Genomic DNA, 23626 nt, shown 5'->3' with positions numbered 1-23626 from the left:
ATATGGGGCCACTGTGCTGAGTCTGTTGTCCTGTACGTAAAGGTCCATGGACCTGAGCTGCATTACTGCTATCCAGCGTAGAAACTATAAAAATATTTTTTCCTTTTTAGGTCCTTAAGTACTACAGGGATGGTTTATATAGAAAATTTTGTAGCACGTGTATAGCTGTGTAATAATTAGATTTTTATGCTAAGTGTAACTTCTAGGCTAGTAATTACACCAAGATATACCAAGTTACAAGATATTTTTAAATGCCTTGAAAAATACGGGATCTCCTAATGCTGTTGCAGACACCTTAATAATGTATATTTTACTTTAAGCAGTATTCAGCGCAAAAAAGCAGAGGTGCTGTGTCCTGAACTTCATTTCCTACCATTCTTACTTCTCACAGGAGTAGAACCAAGCTGGATCAGTCAAGCGGGCAGCTCTGGTGCCTTTTAGCGAGGCAGAGCATCGCGTCACCAATTTTACACAGGTTACCTAAGCAAGTTATACATCTATATGTATATACTATATAATCACCTTTTAACGGATATGACTGGCCTGCATGCTCTTCAGCTATGATCCTGTCCCATTCATTGCAATAAAGTACAAACATGCATAGCTGCTCTCTGCTGAGTCACGGGACTCACATCACAGCATGGTCAGGCGAGATCGCCAGCCCCAGTATTTCTGTGGTTCAGATGCTATACTTTCCATAATATTTTAATAGTATTTTGCAGTGCATGCTATGTACCTTTCCCAATCTTGATGGTAACATTTTCAGGATTCTATTCTTGAAGGTTTTCTTTCCTTTTGAAGGAAGACAGATTATGTAACACGTAAGCTATATTTCTCATCAGAAGCTTATATAAGTCCATCTGTAAATTGTGTTGATAATGAAAAGCTGCTGGGTGTTTCAGAAAACTTTCATACTGTTGTATTTTAGCTTATAATGGAGGTAACTTGCAAACTCGTGATAGTCAAGTTTTTATTTTTCACAATTTTTTTCTCAGAAATGCTTTTCTTCCATACTTGTATAAGCATTTAGTTATTTTGGAGATTAATATGCAGTACTTGAAGCACCATTAAGCATGAAATTCATTTAATTTCCACAGTTAAAGCATGTGACCATCATTTGGTTAAAAAAGCTCATACAAAACTGGTATTTGGCTGGTCAAACATTCAGAGATCAGTTCTGCTCTTACTTACGCCCACACTTACAAGTGTAGAGGTGCAAAGAGAAAACTGATAGCAAGACCTGGCCCAATTCAGTCTTACCATAGCTCTTTAATTTATGCTCACAAATTGACTACCTCCCCAAACATCTACAATTGTCTGCCCTGAGAAACTTAAACCTATTCTCATCTTATAGTAATAAGTAAAGCTCAGCAGTCTAGTAAATAAGCTACTGATTTTGGACCAAAAGGTCCCCAGCTTCAGTATGATTTACATCTCACCTATTAAACATTGCTATAATATTTACAACACCATAGTTGTATGATGCTGCTTTCAGTTTGGTAAATCAGTGGAATTAAAATATACTTACTGCATAGCTTTTTGTCTTATTTGTAAGGAATAATTTATCTGATAAGTCATATTTTGATTTAAAAATATTCATTATTCACAATCTTTTGATACTCTGAAGAATTTAGGCTTTGGACAGTTTGTGAATTTGTCACATCCTATCGGCATATCGTGATTCATAGTGGATGATATTAAGTTGCTAATATTAGAGTTAATTGGAGTTCGCTTAATCTTTACAAACAGCAGTCCCTTGCTCTGTTTCAGAAATATCCTTTCACTATTCCTTGTGTGAATTAAAGAGCCTTTTAAAGTAGCTTCCAGTGGGAGTGCTTTTGCAAATATTTCCACTGCTACTTACGATGCTTTTGCTTTCAACATTCCAACATTCTTGCAAATATTTTCATTTATGAAATGCTCATAAATAAGTAGATCAAAGGAATTATGAATAGCAATAAAGTACAGAGTGGACTATAATTTAGGGATCCTGGTTTTTTGCAGTATTTGCAAACAATAATCATCACAGAATTGTTTTGCTTTGATTTACAATGTTCTGTTTTTTTGAACGGATAGAGTTATTATGCCTGACTGTATAAGCAGGAGAAAGTGACATCCAGATTCCACTTAATTATACCAGTGGAACCAATGATATTTACCACTTGGTTGATTTTATAAGTGATTTAGCTGTACTGAAAAAGACTGGATAAGTTTGGATATAATATTGCCATTTATATCACAGAACATCTCATTTTCATACTGACATCCACACAGCACTGAGAAAATAAAAACAATATAATTTCCATTATTTAACATTTTCACAGGTATTTGGGAGGAAAGGAAATTAAAAGCAAAACCAAAATGGTGGTTTCTCTTGGTGCCATCCTCCTGCTGATGTCTGTTCTGCTCTTTGCTCCTTCAGTCCCTTAAATTATGATTTCAACAGCTATTAGTGGCATCCTGGCCAATCATGAAGTTTCAGGCCTTGTTAAAAATGTTAAACTAAGAGCTGTTCAGCTACTCTCAGATAATCATCTTTGAAACAAAGAAAGAAAGAATGTGAGAAGCTCAGAGTGGCCTGGCTGTAAGTGAAGCAGAATTGTATGAATCTATGAGATGTTGTCGAGGTTCAGAAAGTAATTATGTCAAAAACTTCCTGACCTAATCTTGGCTGCTGCTTTTTGCAATGCTGCTCTGATAGGCAAGCTGCTTTCCACTTTCAGTTTCTATCTTGAAAGCTAAACTAAAATCTGTATCTCATACTGTACTGTATTGCTGACTAAAGCATGACTGGCAAGGCTGTTGGTAGATGCGACGTAAAAGATATATGTATCTCTATGATAATCAGTACACTGCTGCTTTAGAACCATGTAAGTACTTTTGTCCCCTTACTGTCTTCTGTGAAAAGGAGATGAGTATGTACATTCTGAGGTTTTGAAAAGTAGATTTGTCTGAGAATAATTTCCTCAGCATACTATTCAGAAAAAATCTAGCATCATAACTCTCAAAGAGTGTCTAATACTTGACCCTGATAAATCTCTTACAATCTGGGTGACTGAATACTTTTGAAACCTAGAACCATGGTATAAAAAAAGGCTTAAAAAGGACTTACTATTATATCAAAGATAATGTTTGGGTTTGATGATTATCTTGTTTCTACAGGTTCATTTTTTTAAAAAGCTGTATACATGTTAAGTATATAGCATTGCCTAAATCCGGTTTTTGTAACGCTGGTGAGCAGAGAAGAATTTATCAGGTATAAAGGTAACTTTGAGATATGTTAAGGTAAAGAACTGGGACATATGCTACACACCTAGCATATTAGGGTCTGCCATTAGGGGTAGTCTAGCTATCCAGCTGGATTCCGTATGTGTGAACACTGGCAAGTCACAGTAAGTGGTAGAAAAAGTCTTCCTATGTGTTAAAGCATATGGACCAAACATAATCAGCAATAACATGGTCCATTCCCAGGTGATGTTGTGCTGAATACATAGAAATCAGTACACCATCCCTGGGTCAGTTGCTTTATAACAGAGCAGAAGTTTGCTGTGGAAATATGTGATTGTTACTAAAAAGTTTTCCTAGCATACTGAACTTAATTGATTTGGTAAAATCTTAAGATGTTGTATCGTAAAACCTTCCTAGCTGTTTGTAATGCATACTAAATTTTATAAATATTGTATAGAATGCCATACAATAAATTAAATCTTAAAAATAACGAAGAAATAAACAAAAAAAGAAGTAATTATTTCTTTTGAAAAATTTTAATTTTTTCTTCCCCAAATGATACTGAATTATTACAGATTGAATTTACTGAATAATTTTTATAATATGCTTCTTCATACACTGATCAGGTTGGGGCTAAATTCAGGTATAATAGAACAGCATGTTAAGGAAATACTCTGTTACATCAACAACAGAAGAGTAACTGAATTCTCAGTGGGATAAGGCATTTAATTGTTGTGTTTTAAGTATCAGCTCCTGTTGATTCAATTTAGGATTTTTCTGTTTAGCTTAACTCCTGTGATTATTATTACAGCTCTTTAAAAGAAGCATACCAGATTTTCAGTGAGAAGAGACTTGTAAGATACAACTCACCATACATACTGCCCCACATAAATAAGACGGCTTTCTGATGTTCCTGATAATTGACTGTTCTACTGATCATTTTCTACCTGATCTTTTTGATCTCTCCTTATAGTGGATCTCTCTAATCTTCCATCCTGAGTTAACTGTTAGTCTTATGCAATTTCAGTAATAGGAATTCATTACCTCTTCTTAAAATTAACATGTGCTGATTAAACTAACTGCGTAATATCTGAGTTACTGAACTCTTCATTTTCCTGTAAAAGAATGGACAGTAGGTCTTTCAAACTTATGGTTTAACCAGTTCATAATTTTTGTTTGCTCTGCTACTACTACAGCATTCTGCTAGAAATGCTGTCCAGATCGGAATGATGCAAGCAACATTTTAAGAAAACTCTACATAATACAAACAGATAGTCACTTCTCAGTTTAAAAATTATTTACTGTATTGTATTGGTAAACGTTAATTTTTAACACCATATATAAATTTCTTTGGAATGTACCTTGTGTTTATGGTATTTCTGGCCTTTCCTTAAACTGATGATTGACTTCCACTGATGTTTAAATGCTGTGGTCCTTACTTGAGGACTACAGTATTTATCCCATACTTTCCAGTTTCTCCATTTTAGAGGCAGTATTCCACAATGACCAAACTGCCGTGCATTATCTATAATTTGAATATGTTGCAATGGGAAATTCATAAATAATAATCTGCAGAAAAGTGTGCACCCATGTCTTTGTACATTGGACCTAACCTCATAGATGCTAAAGCTCATGCACAAACATGAGACATGAATATGTAAGCTGGGATTTTCAAAGAAACATAAAGGAAATGGGTGTGCAGATATCACTGAAATTACATACATAAGACACCCTACAATAATGTTTCCATTTGTTTGGTCTTCCTCTAAAATGTGGACTGTAGTGTACCATGGTACACAAAAACCAAAGTTAAGCCTATGTCAAAATCACAACGCGATACATTGTCAGTGTGATTTGATAAAATCAGAGTGGGGGAGAAAGGAATTAATCTTCTTTTTGTTTGAAGAACATACTTAATATTGTCTGCAATATAAAATTCCATTAAAGTCTTATGGTACTTTCCATATTCACATACTAATATTGTTTACATTTCCTTTAGAAAAAACTGTATAGAATTTGGAGCTTGTCAAACATGTTTTAAAGGAATAATGCCTCTAACTTAAGTTTTAAGTGTCAGCAAAGATAAATCTTTAATGTTACCATGGACCATCTCTCTGTCTAATATTAATTCCCTATAGACTGTATTCTAAATCTGCTTACATCATTCCCTTTATAAAATTAGCTACTTATCAATGCAGCCATTTTACTGATGTTATACTCCACATAGTGATAACATTAGAAGAATCATAGAATGCCATGATCAAACTACTTTTACTTATTATAGTACTCATATTTGTCTGTTGCCTACATAATGTGATGGTGTGAAAGAATAATTTTGAAGATTTGGATTATATTAAATCAGTATGATTCATTGGTGCAGTATTGTTTTATGACAGTATTATTTTAAAAGCATTTGTTTTCACTTTAGTCTTCCAAAAATAAAGATTTTTTTTTGGCTTTTATGTTGATGGGACATGTATGTGTACTGTATCAAAGTAATAAGTAGTTTCAAAATGCACAATAAATTCAGAAAATGCATTGGCAAGTGAGAATGCAAAATATCAGCTACTGCTCTTAAAGTACTGTGCTGCTCTTTTGGAAATAAACAGAATTAAACTATCCTATACAACTCATAACATGTGTTTTCATGTCAATGAGAATGAAAAGTTTTTATTCAAACTTTTTAGATTTTACAGACTTGATAGAATAACATTTACTTGAGACATGAAAATACATCTGTGTAGCTTGCTGTTGGTCTGGTCATGATGTTGGAAAATTATTTGTATTAACACATGCTATCTGAAGTGTAATCTGAAATGCAGCCACATGATTGGAATAATTAAACACTACAAAGTGTGGAAGGCACCCATTCCTAACTTACTGAAATTTCATTTCAGAATTCTTATGTGTGGCTCAGAACAGTAGTCTAATAATTTCAGCAGTTCCTTGTATGAAAATATCAAAATATTTTCAATAGGGAAAATGCACATGATGTAGTTTCTAATCTTGTGACCTCACCTGTAGTAGAGCAATTTGGCATTATAGATTGTAGATAAGAAATTATTTTAATGTCAGAGCACGGAATACATGCAAAATATTTTGGTATGCATTTCAAACATGAACATTCAAACATTCAAAATACATAAAATTGAAGAAAATAATTATGTGGAGTTTCATTCACAGAAATTAAATGCATCCAGTTCATCAGAAGGCAGCACAGTTGATATCGGACTACCTCCAGAAGGGGAACAGCCAGAAGCAGAACCTGAAGAAGCTCTGGAGCCAGAGGCTTGTTTTACAGAAGGTAGGCGAAGCAAAATATATGCAAGGTGATTAGACCTAACTCTGTTGATTTGGGCTGGATTCTATTTTTATTCAAAATCAAGAAGCAGCTTTGTGATTATAGTTGTATTTTCTGCTTGTATTAGTAACTCTTTCAGAGGTACTGCCATAGATGTACTGCTCTCGTGCTCTCTCTCTCTCTCCTTGGAAGGTATTACAAGAATTACAAAGCTTTAACTTCAAATATTGAAACAAAAATCATCAAGTAGGAGATACTTATTTACAAGCATCTACTGCCGTAGCACTGAAATAAGCCAAAAGACTTCTGTTCATTGTGATTCCTAATAAATATTTACCTTATTCTGACATCTCAAAACTTATTATCGCACTTAGGCTGTGTGCGGAGATTCAAATGCTGTCAAGTCAGTGTAGAAGACGGGAAAGGGAAAATCTGGTGGAATCTTAGGAAAACCTGCTATAAGATTGTTGAACACAACTGGTTTGAGACCTTCATTGTCTTCATGATTCTTCTCAGCAGCGGTGCTCTGGTAAATTCAATGTGGAACTATTGTGTCTATTTTAAGCAGCAAGCATTTAGAATTACAGTTAATTATACAGCTGCAGGTAACATATCAGAATTTAATATCCAATTCATGAATGTTCTAATGTCAACATATATCAGCAAGTATTTGGCATGTATTGTAGGATATGTAAGAGTTTGCTGTTGTGGTTTAACCCCAGCCAGCAACCAAGTACCACGCAGCCCAGTGGGATGTGGAGGAGAATTGGAAAAAAAGTAGAACTCGTGGGTTAAGACGAGTTTAATAACTAAACTAAACTAAAATATAATAATAATAATTGTAATGAATATAAACAAAAAGAGAGAGAAATAAACCCCAAGAAAATACAAGTGATGCACAATGCAGTTGCTCACCAGCCACTGACTGATGCCCCAGCAGCGATCCGCCCCTCCTGGCCAACTCCCCCCAGTTTATATACTGAGCATGACGTTCCATAGTATGGAATATCCCTTTTGCTAGTTTGGGTCAGCTGTCCTGGCCATGCTCCCTCCCAGCTTCTTGTGCACCTGCTTGCTGGCAGAGCATGGGAAACTGAAAAATCCTTAACTTAGGATAAGCGCTACTTAGCAACAACTAAAACATCAGCATGTTATCAACAGTATTCTCACACTAAATCACACTTAGTAGCTGTACCAGCTACTAAGAAGAAAATTAACTCCATCCCAGCCAAAACCAGGACAGTTTGCTCACAGGCTATGAAACAAATTGTTTGGCAAGTTCAAAATGTGGTGTTGATGGAAATAAGAAATAAGTTATATCAGGCTGGTATTCACATGTCTTCATATTGATGATTATAGCTTTTTTTTGTCTTATACACATTTAAAATAAACTACAGCTGAGGTAGGAACTTATCAACAGCAACTTGAATTGTCAAACTGAGATGTAAGGTGCCAATGTGATTCCCTCAGGTATTTTACCAGATTGATGTTAAATCAGGTGCGCTGAGTAAGTACTGAAGTAATTAGTTCCTCATAGCAGGAGCAAAATATAGTGTACTTGCTACACTTGCGTCAACGCACAGTGATTCACTGTCAACATAGACATTTTCTTTTGGAAAAGAGAGTTATTAATCTCTGTGCAGGATTGCTTTGTGGGTTAGTGTGTATAGTTTGGTTTCAATTATTAGTTCCTCAAAAATTCTGTATCACAGAGTCATTTTTAAATCCCTCATATAATTTTGATATAAAGTTGTAGCTACCACAAAGGACATCCTTATGTCAATAAGCCATTGCTATCCATGGAAACGAATTAAAATGAGATTTGGAGAATGGTATTACAGTAAGTTTTGTGGATCACTTCAGCTCAGCTGAAAGCTGAATATTGTGTTTGGACCCAGCTTTATGAAAAGACTACAGTACCGAGTGAAAGCAAAAGTTGTGCTTGAGGGAAGGATATATGCCTTATCATCACATATATCTTTCCAATTCAAATTCTTTCTTGGCTACTATATACCACACTGCAAATTGTGAAGACATTTAATTATATTTTAAAAAATCTTTTTCACAGGCGTTTGAAGACATATACATAGAGCAACGTAAAACTATCAAGACCATGCTGGAATATGCTGACAAAGTTTTTACTTATATCTTCATTCTGGAAATGCTTTTAAAATGGGTGGCTTATGGCTTTCAAACCTATTTCACTAATGCGTGGTGCTGGCTGGACTTCCTGATTGTTGATGTATGTATTCTTTTTCACGTCCTATACGACAGGCTCTAAAAATCAGAATATTATGTTTTCAGGATAAGCTTTATGTTCTATTCAATGGAAACTCTATTTTAAAACTGTTGCTGTGGTATGGTTTATAATTCTGTTCAGAAAAGAAAAAATATTTAGATATACTTATTACTCTAGAGATGTTTATATTCTCTAGTTTTATGAAGTTGTAATGCTTTATTGAAATGATGCTTTTTACTGTTTTTTTTCACGATGTGGAAAGGATGCTGTTCATCTTCAATTTTTGCTGTATATGGAATTTAAATATTTCAAATCAATTACTGTAATTGTCTTGTGACAGTAAACTGTCACTTACTCTGTGTAATATGAAAGGAAAATGCTGCTAGGAACTCTCGGTTCCATTGTACTATTCAGTGCTCTTGCACTTTTCACTGCATCACATGGGAGACCTTAAAGAGACACTTGGAGAACGGTAGATGGGCTCCCTTAGAATGGGTTCCCAAATGATTTTCAAAAGGCTGCACCACCAAGGAGCAGATACACATTGTGTGAAGGAGACCTAGTGAGAAGTGCATTGTAATTTCAAGTCTACATGCTCAACAATGTATGCACAGTACTGGGTAGCATAAATGGAAGTCTACAGATCTTTAACCATATACCAGACCTTGATTTCCCTTCCATCCCCGATAGCCTGACTACATCTGTCTGTGCTAATAGGGCATCTCTCAGTTCCACATATGTAATTCCCATGGAATGCAAGGTAAGAATGTGTCTTGAATCACTTGTTCGCTCATTCCGAAAAGCAGCAGAATTCTATAGAAATTGCTATGTATCTCCCTAAAACTACAATGATATGATAGACCATGAAGTCTTTACTATACAGAGCGTGGAAAACATTATAACTTTTAAATCCATACCAGCGCTGCAGATCCTATGATAAAACATGACTATATGCACACTTAGTATTCTGTGGTTGAGTCTGTACCCTTCTAAAACATTTATTGGCTTAGTCATCAGATGTGTAAATTACCATGACCAGTAGAGCTTTACAGAGACACTGTGGACAATACTTTACACTGTCATTATGTTTATTGTATTTATCAACAAATATTTAATTCTTATTCGATAATCTGTGATTTAGTTACTTCTGTGAACTTTATAAATAACTTTATTAGTTTTTCATGGCAACCTTACCCTGGTGCAATTTTTTTTCATGGAAAAAATTAATCTCTGAAGCATTTTTTTTAATCTTTAGTCAGAGGATTGAGATAACGAAGTGAAAAGATTAATTTGGAAATTAAAGAATTAAGAGAAAACAGGAAGGATGGAAGGGAAGGGCATTAAATGGAGGGATAGAAGATGGTTTGGTTTTTTTTTCTTTACTAGGGCCACTCCTTCCCAATCGTTTACTATAAATACATTTCTAAGGATTATTGATGAGAGATAATTGTATTATTTATTTTACAGCTATTCTAGTTTATTTATTCGTCTGCCTGCAGACCAGACCAGCGTTATGCAAGCCAGAGTTGATGAAGTGGTTAAAGGAGTCACAGGGAATGTAATGAAGTGTGGATATGCCTAACAATGAAGCTTCTACCATTGTCTAACAAACAGTTGGTTATCAGTCTTGATTAGTCTGGTTAAATCTGAACAGCACTGGTAGCTATGGCCATTGAATAAGATTTTCTGGACACTAGAAAGTTACGTTTGACGAAAGGCCAGGTCTGGATGTGGTTTTTGAGAGCTTTTACATTCTCATCAAGTTCTGAAGATATCATGGGAAGTCCTGACCTAAATTGACCACTCCAATTCACCCAACTTCTGGGAGTTTTCTTTTTGCATGTGACTTCATTTTTCTTTAAATACCACCCAATGTTGACTGGTTTATGTGAATTTAGAAAGCATTTTTATACCATTCTACCAATGTGATTTCATCAACAGGTACCTAGAATATACTTTTGTTCTACTTTGTCTGACTTGAAAGATCTTTCTGCATTATAGATGGATTCCTGGAGAAAGAGGTCCAGCCCTGAATCTTCTTGAGAAGTTCAGGGCACACATCATTCCCACCATATGTATCGAAAGGGTATACAAGATGAATGAGCAATATTGCCTTTCTGTTTTTGTGTAGGTCTCTTTGGTTAGCTTAACAGCTAATGCCTTGGGCTACTCAGAACTTGGTGCGATTAAATCCCTTAGGACACTAAGAGCTTTGAGACCTCTAAGAGCCTTGTCGCGATTTGAAGGGATGAGGGTAAGACAAAATGAAAGAATCTGAAATAATGCATGCATACACAGAAACAACGCATGCAGAATAATCAACGACAAATCCATGCAGAAATGCTACACTATCATCCTCTATATTTTACATCTATCACTAACATATAAGCAAAAGGCTTCATCTGCTTATATGAATTCATGTGTTATTGCACACATTGTTACACTTATTTAGGCTCCTTGGCCTTTCACCCTATTTCATATTTTCCTGGAGGGCCCAAGGATTTATCAACTGCATGGATCTATGCAATGTTACTACAAAACTGAATTTATCCCATACAAATAAATCCTGCTATAGTCAGAATAGTTTTAAAAAAACAATACTTCCTCATAAAAGTGTGTGCGCATATACACACATATATATGCACATGTGTATTTCATACAAGTATAGAATATCATGTGTAGCTTATCAAATATCTTTTAACCTACTCTTTTCTGTAAATATTAATTGGGAATTTCTGTTACAATTTAAAAGTTTTGTAATGAATTCCTATGTTAATAAGTAAATTAGCAGTGTTAAAATACCTTCTCTCTTTCAGATTAGAACTGTTGCATTCTATGTAAGACAACTTTTCTAGTATATCAAAGATGGAGCTGGTTTTATGATTTCTGGCCTAAATTGGTTGCTTACTGCTTTCCGTATTGATTTTAAAATGTTGATTATAATTGTAGAGCACTAAGCAGCCTGAAAACGTATCAGAAGACTTTTGCTGACAGAGTTGGGTATATTTGAGAAGTTGCTGTCCCCAGCTGTTTGTTATCACCGTATCGGTTACCACAGCTGAGACCCTCAGCTGCCCAACTGGGCGCTCTCAGTCTATTCCAGCACAAAGTCAAATTGATTAGTTTAGATCACATCTTTAGTGCACTGAAATGGACAAAGACTTTATGTATTCTGCTATGACATGAAAGCTCTAGAAATGTTTCTCTTAGGGGCAGTAGTCAACAACTGGAGATGGTAGATATTTCTAGCTCCAGCCACAAGAATATGTCTGACTTACACCTTCAGGGTCTATCTGTCTGCCTTGGACGTATTGCCATAGATCTAATCAGCAGATGCACCTGAGCTGAAACCCTATTGCTGTAATTAAAAGGGATCCTTGTGTAAGCTCCCTACTGCAATCACTGATCTTTGGCACCCCAGGTTATAAGCTGATTAGCAAATTTATAAGTCAACTACAAATTGGTGAGCTTCTGAAGAAAATGTGATGCTCTATGTGTGTGGAAAGTAAAAGACTTAAACCAAAAAGGAAACAGGCTTTGATGAAAGGTTATAAATTCAAATACAAAATACCACTTCCTTGCCTACAACAAGTTTCTGGAACATTGCTGGAGCAAATTTGAAAATTTGGGATGTTTATATCAGATATATGCCTATCTAAAACCTCAATAGTATCTCACTAAAAAACACATTAGCTGTTGGGTTTTTTATGAGAATGATTAGCAAAAAGTCTGAATACAAAATATTACAAATTTTATATGCACAGTAAATTGCTTAAGTGGCAATTTAATGTGGCAAGGAAAAAAACCAATCACTTTGTCATGAGGGTTTATGGGTAATTGTCAATACCATAACTTCCATGTTGGTGTAAACTTTACCTACTGATTTGATCCTGATCTGCTAACTGTATCTCTTTGTAAAATACCCAGATAAGGAGGAGATTTATGACTTTAGCAAGAGATATAATAAAAAGTAGTGGATGAAGTTAGATAACTTCAGACTAGAAATGCGACCTATATTTTTATTATTTAGGCAAATAACCATTAAAATTTTCCTATGGATATAATGAATTTTGCCTTATTTAAAGTAATTAATTTTAGGCTTAATGTCTTTAAAGATACAGTAGCTCAAGTTGGTGAAGAAATTAGTATGAGAAGATTTTAAGGTCTGATACATGGAAATTCAAGATGTCTGTTCATAGCATAGTAATTTCATTGGTGTTTAACATCTATGAACTGAAAATACGACAATATAGTATGGTGCACATATTTGCATAGGCACTTAAAATTACTTCCAGTGAGCATTATACTTCCTATATACAAGCAAGAAATTCAATTCTGCACATCTAAAATTTGTAATCCACCATACTATTCTCTAGGATCAGGACTTGTGCCTGCCCAAACTAATAATTAATAGAAAACATTGCCCCTATGGAAAACATGATGTTGCCCCTGCATCTTTCCATCATTACTATTGCTAGGGGAAATACACTTTAATTTGCACTTGGGACTTCATGAAAGTAGCCTGTGGGAGTATAATTAATCTGTCTATGCTCTGTCCCAAGCAGTATCACTCACTGCTATATGGTGCTAGGCACATACTACCTTTTTTTTAACCAGTAAAAAACGCTTTTAATGTCTTTCTAATTCTTTCCCTACTTTCACTTGCTGTCAGCCCTTGCCCTCTTTTCTTACACCCCTACTACCAATGGAAGCCAGGAGGTGTCTGGATCAGTGTTTTCAGTGATGCTCAACAGTATGTTTTGACTGTCTTCAAATGATTCATATTACAAGCTGGTCCTGCTATAGCTTCAGGACTCAGACTAAAAACAGAGAAAGTAGGTCAGCTGTAGAAATCCAGCAGTTAAAGAAAGAACATGACTGGACCTGCAGCTGTAGCAGAAAGAGGAACAGAATTCTCAGGTGTAATGAGTCTGAAAGCTCGAGGACAAATATTTTCACTTCATTAACTATGCCTTTATATCTCAATAATTATTCCTGATGAATGATAGTATTACATTTAAGAAATCTACTTATATTTTTAAGTAGAATTGAGATAACTTTAAATAAAAATAATGTAAAAATAATAACTAATATATATTTGGAAAATATTCCTGAATTGGTAAAAAATGATGTTGCCATTTATTACTCTAGTCAAACTTCCCACTAAAATCACTGAGTTCATGGATTTCCAATTTAAATTAATTCAGCATTATTATTAAACTATTCATTTGTTTAGGTCAAACTGCTCCTCATGGCCTTCCACAGTCATGTCATTGACAAAGCTGAGAGTACAGGTCTGTCAACATAAGACAGCACTACTGAAATAGTCAGAAGAGATTTATCCATTGGGCAGGGAATCTTCTCTGCCTGGCTGATGAGTGATAAAATGCTATATTATTTTTGCTTACTGATTTATAATAGGTATTGCTAAGGAGATTTTTAATATGAGTAAGAAACTATTTTGATTTTTTTTTTTTAATTTCCCCATTAGAAATAAACACTTATTACAACATGTGATTTAAAATACATGGCAAAAAAAAAGCATGGAAGCTTTGGACTTCATCCACCATCTATGCTTTTAAAGAGTCATGGAGTAATTTACATTGAAAGGAACCTTATTTGTTCCAGCTCCTAAATTTAACATAACAACAATTTCATTGAAGTTCTATAGGATCTCGAATATTGTCCAAAGTATGTATCATCCAAAGAGGTATTGTTTTGGCAGGAATGGAGCCCTGAAAGTAAAACAAATATTTCTCCTTTCCTTCAGCCCAAGTCTACTATATGGTATACATGGTGGTCGTTCATCACCTACTCTAACATTCAAAGGTTTTATTTTCTGTTCTATAAAATGGCAAGGAATGAAAGGTGATCTACCTAGATGACTAATTTTACAAGTAATTGGTTCTATGGAACTTATTAATTGTAGATATAAATGTAATGCCAAAATATTTGACAGGCTTAAGCTACATATATGTATTTCAAATGGAAACAAATAGCATAGTGTGCTAGAGGATCTGCCGTAGTACCTAAATCATATAAACTAAATGAATTATGACTAATCTCACCTATGTAACACCTAATGTCCTGCATTTTTAAAACAAAGTCTTCATTAGGTTCTAAGGATCTGATTCAGTTGTTTTGGCAAAATTGGCAGTGGTGCTCCATAGTTACTAAATTTTATATTGTTAGACTTACTTACAAACAAATTTAAAATAGGAGTTAACTAATTTAGCAGTTCATCAATTCCATCATTAAATAAATCATTCTCATTCATAATGGACCTACTTTCTCCCTAATTTTATTTTTATTCTGGCATGTTTTTAATCATCGTTCATCATCATGCATTAACTCATTTTCATATTTTTGTTTCCTGAAGCCTGATTTTCCCCAAAATTCATTGGGGAATTAAATCAAGTCTCTCCCTTCTTCAGGTCTTATCTGCCACTTGCCTGAACACTACCCACTTTGCTGTGTTCAGAAACTCAGCTGGTTTCCTGGTTTGATCATGTCTGCTTTTCTGATTCTATATATAACCATTGAAATGAACATGCATACATCCCTGAGTTTTCTTTTATTTAAAAAAAGTCTTAAAATTACTTTCAATTAAAAATTTGCTCAGTAATATTGATTTGGACTGTTTACCCAGTAAACATGCAATAGAAAAAAGTTTGTTGTGTTTGATGCAATCAGTCTTTAGAAATATTATGGATATGGTTTTGCAGACATCATACATTAAGTAAATATTCTAAAAAGAATTAATAAATGCTGATTTTTTTTCTGTTTGTTTTTGTTTAGTTCATTTTACCTGTTCATTTTTCCCATTCTTAAAAGCTACCATTTGCTACTGTTTGTATGTTTTTCCTTCGAATTATGTTGACATTTTATCTTTCCTCTATACTGCTTTTCTTACTTGTTACTCTCAACAATTAAAAAAGTGTAACACAGATATTAGAATTAAAATAGAGTGTTACATTTAAGAAAGGCTGATGAAGCATTTGTAAGATACTGGTGCCTGTGTTCTTACACTGTCTCTCTTTGGTTTCATTTGTGCTCTAGGTGGTTGTGAATGCCCTGTTAGGAGCGATTCCATCCATTATGAATGTGCTTCTTGTTTGCCTTATATTCTGGCTGATCTTCAGTATCATGGGAGTAAATCTATTTGCTGGAAAATTTTACTACTGTGTTAACACTACAACTGATGAGAGATTTGATATCAGCCAAATCAACAACTATAGTCAATGTGAGGAGCTCATAAAAAACAATGAAACTGCCCGATGGAAGAATGTGAAGGTTAACTTTGATAATGTAGGCCTTGGTTACCTTTCTCTGCTTCAAGTGGTAAGTCACCACTCCTTAATTTCTATTTCTCTTTCTATATCTCTATTGTTTACTTGTAACAGTAAAAAGTAATTTTTCATTGTTTCTTTCATTTAGAAATCTTGTCTCTCACTTCTTGCTTTGGAATTATAAAGTGTGGGATAAATCAATGACTCTACAGAAATAATACAAAGCATAGAGGCTATGCTGACTATGAGAAAAAATACATAATTCAAACCTAATTCACCTTAGCTGCATTGAATCTGTATCAAGTACACCTACTTTGCTCATACACAGAAAATAACTTTTATATCAGATAATACTCATAATTGATAAAAGTTCTTAATAGATGCTGTGTCCTCTATAGTCAAATATTGGAATTTGCTTGCAATTCTCGTATATGAATAAAACATACAATAGAAGGCAAGAGTCACCTATTAACATTGCACTGTGCTGGTGTTTATGATGAGCGCTGAAGACAGTCTTCAGCTCTTAAACAATGTTTCTGAGAAGCCATTTTCCAGGAAAAGCATGAAGTAAACACCAGTGTTCTGTTTATAGGCTACATTTAAAGGATGGATGGATATCATGTACGCAGCTGTGGATTCTCGTAATGTAAGTATAGTCCCTTGACTCCGTTTGACTGTATGAGCTCCAAGATTTAAGGATGTAATTTTAACATCTTTCAGAAATAACAGTAAAAATGAGAGAACAAGGAGTTATTATAGCTTTGTGATTAAAGAAAATGGAAACCATAGGAAAAATGCAAGAAATGAAGAAAGCAGAGGAGCAGTCCTAAAGGATTCCGTGTTCTCTATGGTGCAGTTGGACCAAAATTCCTCAATTCCACAGCAGACTTAACTATTGCCATGAAATGCCTTTTCCTCCTCTCATTATGTACATTGAGGCATTATTTACATTTGGAAACAGGGACCAATACAGAGCTTAGAGATGATTTTTTGTAACACTGATCTTTTTTTAAAGTTGAGACTTTCCCTGTGCTCTGCAAGCCACCTGACTCCTTTCTTCAGGGCACGGTTCCTATTCCTAACTTAGCCTGTGCATTTTCTTACCCTTTTGCCTTCCCCTTGCTCCTTTGGTGCAAGTTGTCCTCTAGTTCTAAGTAGACAGCTGAATAAACTGTACTGGTAAAGCTCCAGCTTTTTTGGTAAGCTACACTCACAGTGGGAGGCCTGTTGTAGTACAGTAAATGTGCATAGCTGTACCAAGAAAATATGCTTACTCTAAACATGGCTTGGATGCCTCTCTTCCATAACCCAGGGCAGTTTCCTAAGTGCCTAGCAGTGAAAGCTCTACAAGCCTACATCAGGGGCCTCCCATGAGATACACAGAGAAGTTCGCAGCTTTACAAGCTGATGTTTCTGGTTGTCTATAGACTCAGACAGATCGTACTTACTAGTTTAAACCAATTGTGTCTTCAGTATTTATTCTACGCTGATATAGGCCAGTTACACTCTTTAAATTGAAATATCAAGTTTGATAGCAAAGTTCTTTGTCAAGAATGTAACTTTGTAGACTGAAAATCAGTGGGATGGATATGTGGGAACTTGACTATAAGAAGCAAAGATCAGAGTGAAAGAGCCCTAAATTCTGTCCAGCAGATATGTGATTGTGTACTCATAGTTAAACTAAGGCTTAGTTTCTATGCCTTTTTTGCAGGTTTTGGATCAGCCTAAATATGAAGATAACCTGTACATGTATCTTTACTTTGTCATCTTTATCATCTTTGGATCATTCTTTACCTTGAACCTTTTCATTGGTGTCATCATAGACAATTTCAACCAGCAGAAAAAGAAGATAAGTACTTCATCATTATTCTGAAAAGAAAGCTAAGAAAATGCTTATTTTTGGTCCACACACAATAACTTTATTCATAAAATATTATTTTTTCATTTTATGATAAATTAGTATGTGCTCTGCATAGTAAATACATTAAATTATTAAAGCTTACGATTTGGCTTGATGAGGGTATGATGGACAAGTGACAACATATGTCTGTCCATGGTTCGTGAAATACTCAATGTCATCTTTGTAAAGATGCGGATTTGGGGCTGGAGTCTATAATAGACTTGTGAAAAGGCTAACCATTGCAATAGCTAAATGTAGCTGTAAAAACTCTTAGCTATACTACCTTCGTGTCTCAGAGCTCAGCAGTGTAGATTTCTGAACTCTAATAATAAACATTGTATTATCATTATTTGTACTTTCTTTAGTCTTCGTATTTTGTCAACACTGCCTCAAAAGGTATCAGTGTTTTAGCTGCAGATAATAACTGAAGTATCTGGCTACACAGAGTGTTATTGGAGTGGTGGAAGTGCTGTTGGATCCATGTGCTGAAATGGGTTGAGAGGGAGAGAAATTGGCTTTTTTTTCTACTCGTTCCACATAGTAGTTCCAGGATCTCCTGCTTCAAGTCCTGCCCCAGTGGAGGGAGAAGAAGAGGTTGTGAAATATGACCGTCTGGATACCTTCTAATTCTCCTTTGGTATCATAGATGTCAGTTCTGAAATTTTGCTAAAATTTACTCTAGCAGAAAAACAAGAGAAGGGGATTGGAATATTTTATTAGTTTGTGCCTCTGTAATAACTGATGGAATTTAGTAGAACAAAGAAAAAGCACCTCTCCTTCCTCTGTACCTCCCTTCCCCCCAGTGAAAAGCAGAGGCCTACCACAAACAGTGCAAGTTCAAGAGCCTCTCAAAAAAACATCCTAAACATTAAGAGTGGAATATGTAAAGCAATTCTTCTGTTACTGAAGTACTAATAATCATGATAAATGCGGATTTTTATGTCTGTCCTAATTTTTCCCACAGATGAGAATGTGAACAAGAGTGATTATTACTATTCAGTATCTTTGTTTATAAGTAATCAATAGAGATATGTGATTGTAACCAGCTTTTGTCTCTTTGGTTTACTTTGGAGGTCAAGACATTTTTATGACAGAAGAACAGAAGAAATACTACAATGCAATGAAAAAATTGGGTTCAAAGAAACCACAAAAGCCTATACCTCGACCAGCAGTAAGAATAAAAATCTTTTCTGTTATTTTTACATTTATTTAAAAATGGGATTGTTTCAATTATGCCTTAGGCTGAATTAAGTTGTAATCTAAAAAACCAAGTGATATAAGAAAAGCTTTATTCATCTGAAATCCAGTTTTTTTCACTTTTGTAGTCTGAATGTGGAGGATTCTTCCCTTTCCTTTTTTCCCCCTCATTTTCTCTCTGCTGATGGCAATGACATTTTATGTGGCTTTTTTTCAAAACACTGGTTTGACTAGAACAATTAAATGTGGCAGTGTATTTGTCAAAATATGTGAAAGCCTTAGGGCACAGGCTTTTTCAATCATTGAGGAAGACTCTGAAACTGCTGTATGGGGGCAAGTTACCATATCATTGCCTGAAAAAAAGTCCTTTTGCCCCTCACATTCCTGTTGCACAATCCATACAACGGTTTGCTCTCCTGAGCAGGGCTACCCTAGCACTACAGAGCAGAGTTTGGACGGGGCAAAGAGTTATTCCAGCTCTGCAGTTCTACTTTGGATTGTCGAACCTGCTCAGTGGCCAGCCCAGCCATCAGGAAATCCTCTGTAGCTGAAAAATTGAAGATAGTGTTTTAAAGGTTATTTTGGTGGCATGAAGAGCACTGAACTCGGAGCTTGAAAACTTTATAAGTTTTCTGGCAAATTAAGTGCTATTAACTCTCAGCCTGCTTACATTCCCCCCGCCGTTAGTTTTTTTTCAAATTTTGCAAAGCTAAGCATTCAGTTAATAGTCTGTGTCACAAAAGGTTACAGTGAACTGGTTCAGGGTGGCAAAGTCTCCTTTGCAACTTTAAAAAAAATGCACCATGCATATTTTGAAATCATGCCTTTAATGCTTATAAACACGGTAGTTGCATTTCTGTTTAATTTGTGTTTACATGTACAAACTGGAAAATTCACACAAATGGAGGAGTTAATGGAAGACATGAAATCCCCTTCATACTAGATTTAAATAATTTGTAGCAATTTCGAAAAAGAAATTTTACCCAATGCACGTCGTAATGAATCTTATTTTTTTCCCCCCCAGAACAAATTCCAAGGCATGGTCTTTGATTTTGTAACAAAACAAGCATTTGATATCAGTATCATGATACTTATCTGCCTTAACATGGTCACAATGATGGTAGAAACAGATGATCAGAGTGAAGACATGGAAAACATTTTATATTGGATTAACCTGGTGTTTATTGTACTTTTCACTGGAGAATGTGTCCTGAAATTGATTTCACTTCGCCATTACTACTTTACTATAGGCTGGAATATTTTTGATTTTGTGGTTGTCATTCTCTCCATAGTAGGTAAGAACAATTCATTTTTATGAAATGGCTAATTCTGTGGAAACTGAAACATTTTTGGCATGTAAAGTCTATTTATATTTTGGTTCAACATTGTCACTAGAAAGTCTGACCCCAATTTTTCTTTCTTCTGATTTCATATTATCCATAAAACAACTGAACGGTATGGTAAGAAATTTTTTAGCAATAGGTTTCATACACTCTCACTTTTCTATTAGTTGAAATTAGATCTTTATTCTGAATTCAGTAGAAATTCCTCAGCATAGAAACAAACCCATACATGAAAGGCAATTTTGATATAAACTAACAGTGGCAGTTGCAGGAAAAGAGTCCAGCAATCCAAGATCCAAGAGCAAAATCTGTGTGGGACTGTTGTTAGGCTAGCATGCAGGCACCCCAGACAGCAGGGTAAAACCCTCAGCTTACTTCAGGTTTGTTTGATCCTGAGAGGTCTTATGCCTGAGCCTAGAGTGAGCAACTGGAGAAGCAGAGCTGAAGCAGATGTAGTAATAAATACATGGCTCCACTAATCTTTGCTTTATCTAGAGCAGAACACCTGAAAGAACTTGAGTAAAAATTCTGACTTCTCAGAACTCCTTAATATGCAAATTGGTTTTGCCATTTTTGTATGGAAACAGGATGTAGTTGTTATTCTGCTTTGAGGCACATAATATAATGCTCAATTCTTCTACTCTTCAGTGAATTGTAAGAAGCCTTTTTATTATCAGTTTGTTTATGTTTGGAATTGCTGTGTCGTTAATACTAAACTTGTGGTCACATTATTTCACATGTGATTAAGAAGTTGCAGTTCTCTTCAAACATACACATTTTCTTTGAATACCATAACTTGATTATATGGCATTTTAATACTACTATAAATATGATCTTTCTTCAGATTAACTGAGATTAGTTTTGTTACAGTTAAATAGCAAGTTATTCTTCTGGTCTTAGCATTTGCTAGTCTACATACACTAGTTATCAGTTTGTCCTAAAAAAGATTGATTTTGTGTATTTGTGTGTCTGTTTGCATACATAGTCAGTCATACAATTAATACCTAGAAATGTCATTGATGCAGTTTTTCATTATCCTGCAAATTACTTCAGAATTTCTCTTGGGATTTATGGGTTTCCAAAGCATGCCAAACTGTAAAGGTTTTGTAAAAATAACTGAATGGCTAATTTCTAAAATCTGTTCAAATATCCTATTCTTCTTAAAGTTCTACAATGTTTGTAGGATAAATCTTTAGCAGTGGTTTTAAGTGTAATAATACTCTTTACTAATTTAACTTGTTTTTTACCAGGTATGTTCTTAGCTGAGATGATTGAGAAATATTTTGTATCCCCCACACTATTCAGAGTCATCCGACTTGCCAGAATCGGTCGAATCCTGCGTCTCATTAAAGGCGCTAAGGGAATCCGCACTCTGCTTTTTGCTTTGATGATGTCTCTTCCTGCTTTGTTCAACATTGGTCTGCTGCTGTTCCTGGTCATGTTTATCTATGCGATATTTGGCATGTCCAACTTTGCCTATGTTAAGAGGGAAGTTGGGATTGATGACATGTTCAACTTTGAAACGTTTGGCAACAGCATGATCTGCCTGTTTCAAATTACCACATCTGCTGGCTGGGATGGTTTGCTGGCCCCAATTCTTAACAGTGGGGAGCCAGACTGTGACCCCCATAAAGATCATCCGGGGAGCTCCGTGAAAGGTGACTGCGGCAACCCTTCCGTTGGGATTTTCTTCTTTGTCAGCTACATTATCATATCATTTCTGGTAGTGGTGAACATGTACATTGCTGTGATTTTGGAGAACTTCAGTGTTGCTACTGAAGAAAGCGCTGAACCCTTGAGCGAGGATGACTTTGAGATGTTCTATGAAGTCTGGGAGAAGTTTGATCCCGATGCAACACAGTTCATAGAGTTCAGTAAGCTATCAGATTTTGCAGCTTCATTAGATCCTCCTCTTCTTATAGCAAAACCGAACAAAGTCCAGCTTATTGCAATGGATCTGCCCATGGTAAGCGGTGACAGAATTCACTGCCTTGACATCTTGTTTGCTTTCACAAAGCGTGTTTTGGGGGAAAGTGGGGAGATGGATGCCCTCAGAATACAGATGGAAGATCGGTTTATGGCAGCCAATCCTTCAAAAGTCTCCTATGAACCAATTACAACCACATTAAAGCGAAAACAGGAGGAGGTATCTGCTGTCATTATTCAGCGTGCTTTCAGACGTCACCTTTTAAGGCAAAAAGTTAAAAAAGTTTCGTGTATATTTAATCAGGATAAAGGTAAAGATGAGGATGATCTGCCCATGAAAGAAGATATGATTATGGATAAACTGAATGAGAACTCTACTCCAGAAAAAACAGATATGACCCCATCCACAACCTCCCCACCATCCTATGATAGTGTAACAAAGCCAGACAAGGATAAATATGAAAAGGACAAATCAGAAAAAGAAGATAAAGGTAAAGACAGCAGGGAAAGTAAAAAGTAACACAGAGTTCTGTTTGTGATAAACTGTTTACAGCCTGAGAAAGTATGTATTTGTGTCAACAGGACTCCTGTAGGAGGTACATGCCAAACTGACAGTTTTTACATATATAAATATATATATAATTATATATATATATAAAAAAGGTCAGTGCCTATAACAAGACAGTGACCCCTCGTCATCAAACTGCAACTCTGTAAAACAGGGTAACATCTTGACAGGAGGTTGTTGTTTTCATTACCAGCTGACACTGCTGAAGAGAAGATAAAATGGCCAATCAGACTGTAGGGACCAGTTAAAAAAAAAGGTGCGAACCTATGAATCTCTGTGTTTAACATGAAACACGCAGTACAAAAATTGTATCCACTGTTTGCATTTCAACAGCCACATTTGCCATATTTTTACAAAAATCAGTGTTGGTGAACTTATCATTTTTTAATTCACAGGTTGTTTACTATTATATGTGACTATTTTTGTAAATGGGTTTTATGTTGGGGAAGGGGGTATGAGAACCAGGTGTTCTACTCTCAGATTCTCTATAATGTACAGACAGAAGTGATTTGCATGAAGGCATGCTGCACTTGTAGTTCATGCATGGAAAAACATGACGTCGCACAAAGCAGCAGAGTCTAACTACTTCCATGTTTCAGGGTGGCTCTATATTTTGAGGTGCTTAATAACAGTAT

General features: G+C 35.3%; 1 protein-coding gene across 1 annotated transcript in view; it reads left to right on the top strand.

Moving 5' to 3' along the window:
• The window catches only part of SCN2A (sodium voltage-gated channel alpha subunit 2), a 56940-nt gene extending 33997 nt beyond the window's left edge, over positions 1 to 22943 (top strand). Inside the window, exons 18-27 of the mRNA XM_050900241.1 lie at positions 6412 to 6532; positions 6904 to 7058; positions 8598 to 8771; positions 10900 to 11022; positions 15828 to 16109; positions 16650 to 16703; positions 17769 to 17906; positions 19024 to 19128; positions 20179 to 20449; positions 21748 to 22943. Coding sequence (XP_050756198.1) covers positions 6412 to 6532; positions 6904 to 7058; positions 8598 to 8771; positions 10900 to 11022; positions 15828 to 16109; positions 16650 to 16703; positions 17769 to 17906; positions 19024 to 19128; positions 20179 to 20449; positions 21748 to 22943 — 2619 coding nt within the window. The remainder of the gene's footprint in view (positions 1 to 6411; positions 6533 to 6903; positions 7059 to 8597; positions 8772 to 10899; positions 11023 to 15827; positions 16110 to 16649; positions 16704 to 17768; positions 17907 to 19023; positions 19129 to 20178; positions 20450 to 21747) is intronic.
• Positions 22944 to 23626: the final 683 nt, after the last annotated feature.

Source organism: Gymnogyps californianus, chromosome 7 (genome assembly GCF_018139145.2).
Source record: "Gymnogyps californianus isolate 813 chromosome 7, ASM1813914v2, whole genome shotgun sequence".
Classification (NCBI taxonomy): Eukaryota; Metazoa; Chordata; class Aves; order Accipitriformes; family Cathartidae; genus Gymnogyps; species Gymnogyps californianus.
This window is presented reverse-complemented; position numbering and strand designations above follow the sequence as displayed.